A 2,067-nucleotide genomic window follows, 5' to 3' on the forward strand; every position below is an offset into this window, starting at 1 on the left:
TATTTACAAGACAAGCTAGTTATGGCTACAGAGATTGAGCAACCAGCTTCTGCTCATGTGGGGCTATCAAAAGTTGCAGTTTCTGACACTCATGGGGAAGACTCCCCGTATTTTGCCGGCTGGAAAGCATACGATGAAAACCCTTATGATGAACTTAGTAATCCATCGGGTGTCATACAGATGGGGCTGGCAGAAAATCAAGTGAGTATCTGCAAGAGCTTTCATAAAAAGTGCAGAAGCAAAGTTAGAAAATTTGTTGATTTCACTTCCTCACTTCAAAGAATTTGCATGTAACTTTCTTTGTTGTTTCTTAAACAGGTTTCATTTGACTTGTTGGAAGAGTACCTAGAAAAGCATGCAGAAGCCTCTAGCTGGGGAAAAGGTGTCTCTGGCTTTAGAGAGAATGCTTTGTTTCAAGATTACCATGGACTTCAATCATTCAGAAAGGCAATGGCAAGTTTTATGGAACAAATAAGAGGGGGGAGTGCAAAATTCGACCCTGAAAGAGTAGTCCTGACTGCAGGTGCGACCGCTGCTAATGAGCTGTTGACCTTCATTCTGGCAGATCCTGGAGATGCTTTGCTTGTTCCAACCCCATACTATCCAGGGTAGGAAAAAGTTATATATCCTGCCTCATGAAACTTCTGATCACTTTCAAGTTCATCTGATCATGTGTTATCATGTCCATTTTGTTGAACTAATGTCAATTTATGATTCTATTATTCCAGATTAGATAGAGATTTAAGGTGGAGGACGGGTGTAAAAATTGTACCAATTCACTGCCACAGCTCAAACAATTTTCAGATCACTCCACAGGCTTTAGAAGCTGCATATAATGATGCAGAAGCCATGAACATCAAAGTGAGAGGGGTGCTAATCACAAACCCTTCAAACCCATTAGGAGCAACAATCCAACGGTCAACTCTTGAGGAGATTCTTGACTTTGTCACTCGCAAGAACATCCATCTTGTCTCTGATGAAATCTACTCAGGATCCGTTTTCTCATCGTCTGAATTCATAAGCGTTGCTGAAGTCCTTGAAGCCCGTCAATACAAGGATTCAGAGAGAGTACACATTGTTTATAGTCTTTCCAAAGACCTCGGCCTTCCAGGTTTTAGAGTTGGGACAATATATTCCTACAACGACAAGGTTGTGGCTACAGCTAGGAGGATGTCGAGCTTCACCTTAATTTCTTCCCAAACACAACATCTCCTGGCCTCCATGTTGTCTGACAAGAAGTTCACAGAGAATTACATAAAGACAAACCGAGAGAGACTAAGGAAGAGGTATGAAATGATCATTGAAGGCCTAAGGAGCTCTGGGATTGAGTGTTTGAAAGGAAATGCAGGGTTGTTTTGCTGGATGAATCTAAGCCCATTGTTGCAAAACCAAACAAGAGAAGGTGAATTGGCTCTTTGGAACCCTATGCTGCATGAAGTGAAACTAAATATATCTCCAGGATCTTCTTGCCATTGTTCTGAACCAGGTTGGTTCAGGGTGTGTTTTGCCAACATGAGCGAGCAAGCACTACAGGTTGCACTGAAAAGAATTCACAATTTCATGGAACAAATTAGAGAAAGAGATGGAAATCTAGTAATCTCTTCTCAGTGATCTTCACTTTTTTTTAAAAAAAAAAAATGGTTCTACCCATTTTGATTCTTTGCATTACAAAATAACCCATTTCAACATTTGGGATTGTCTCATGATTAGTACTTATTATACTCATGATATTGTACAACAGAACGAACTCGAAAGTATTAGTGTTTTCTTGCTTTGCCAAAAGCAAGTTCCCTGAAGTTCCATTTGTATATTGATCAAAAGTAAAAAGTACCACTGCATGCTGAACTTTTTCTCTCTCAATTACAAGTATTTTATGAAGAATTTCTAGATACATCCTGCACATTATGTATAATTTATTTTGAAATCATTGCTATATAAATTAGTATAAATAAAAAAATACTATTAATTTTAATATTTTTTAACAACTGTAATAAATACTACTGCAACAAATGATATCTTTATGCAGATACAGTTTGTTTCTGAGTTTGCAGCTAAACATTAATATAG

General features: G+C 38.2%; 1 protein-coding gene across 1 annotated transcript; it reads left to right on the top strand.

The window, feature by feature from the left end:
- On the top strand, window positions 1-1,657 carry LOC109009229 (1-aminocyclopropane-1-carboxylate synthase 7-like). Its single transcript, XM_018989632.2, has 3 exons — window positions 1-201; window positions 319-608; window positions 729-1,657. The coding sequence occupies exons 1-3, from the start codon at window positions 22-24 to the stop codon at window positions 1,609-1,611; spliced, it is 1,353 nt and encodes a 450-aa protein (XP_018845177.1). The 5' UTR covers window positions 1-21; the 3' UTR covers window positions 1,612-1,657.
- The last annotated feature ends 410 nt before the right edge of the window (window positions 1,658-2,067 follow it).

The sequence above is a fragment of the Juglans regia genome, chromosome 1 (assembly GCF_001411555.2).
Source record: "Juglans regia cultivar Chandler chromosome 1, Walnut 2.0, whole genome shotgun sequence".
Lineage (NCBI taxonomy): Eukaryota > Viridiplantae > Streptophyta > Magnoliopsida > Fagales > Juglandaceae > Juglans > Juglans regia.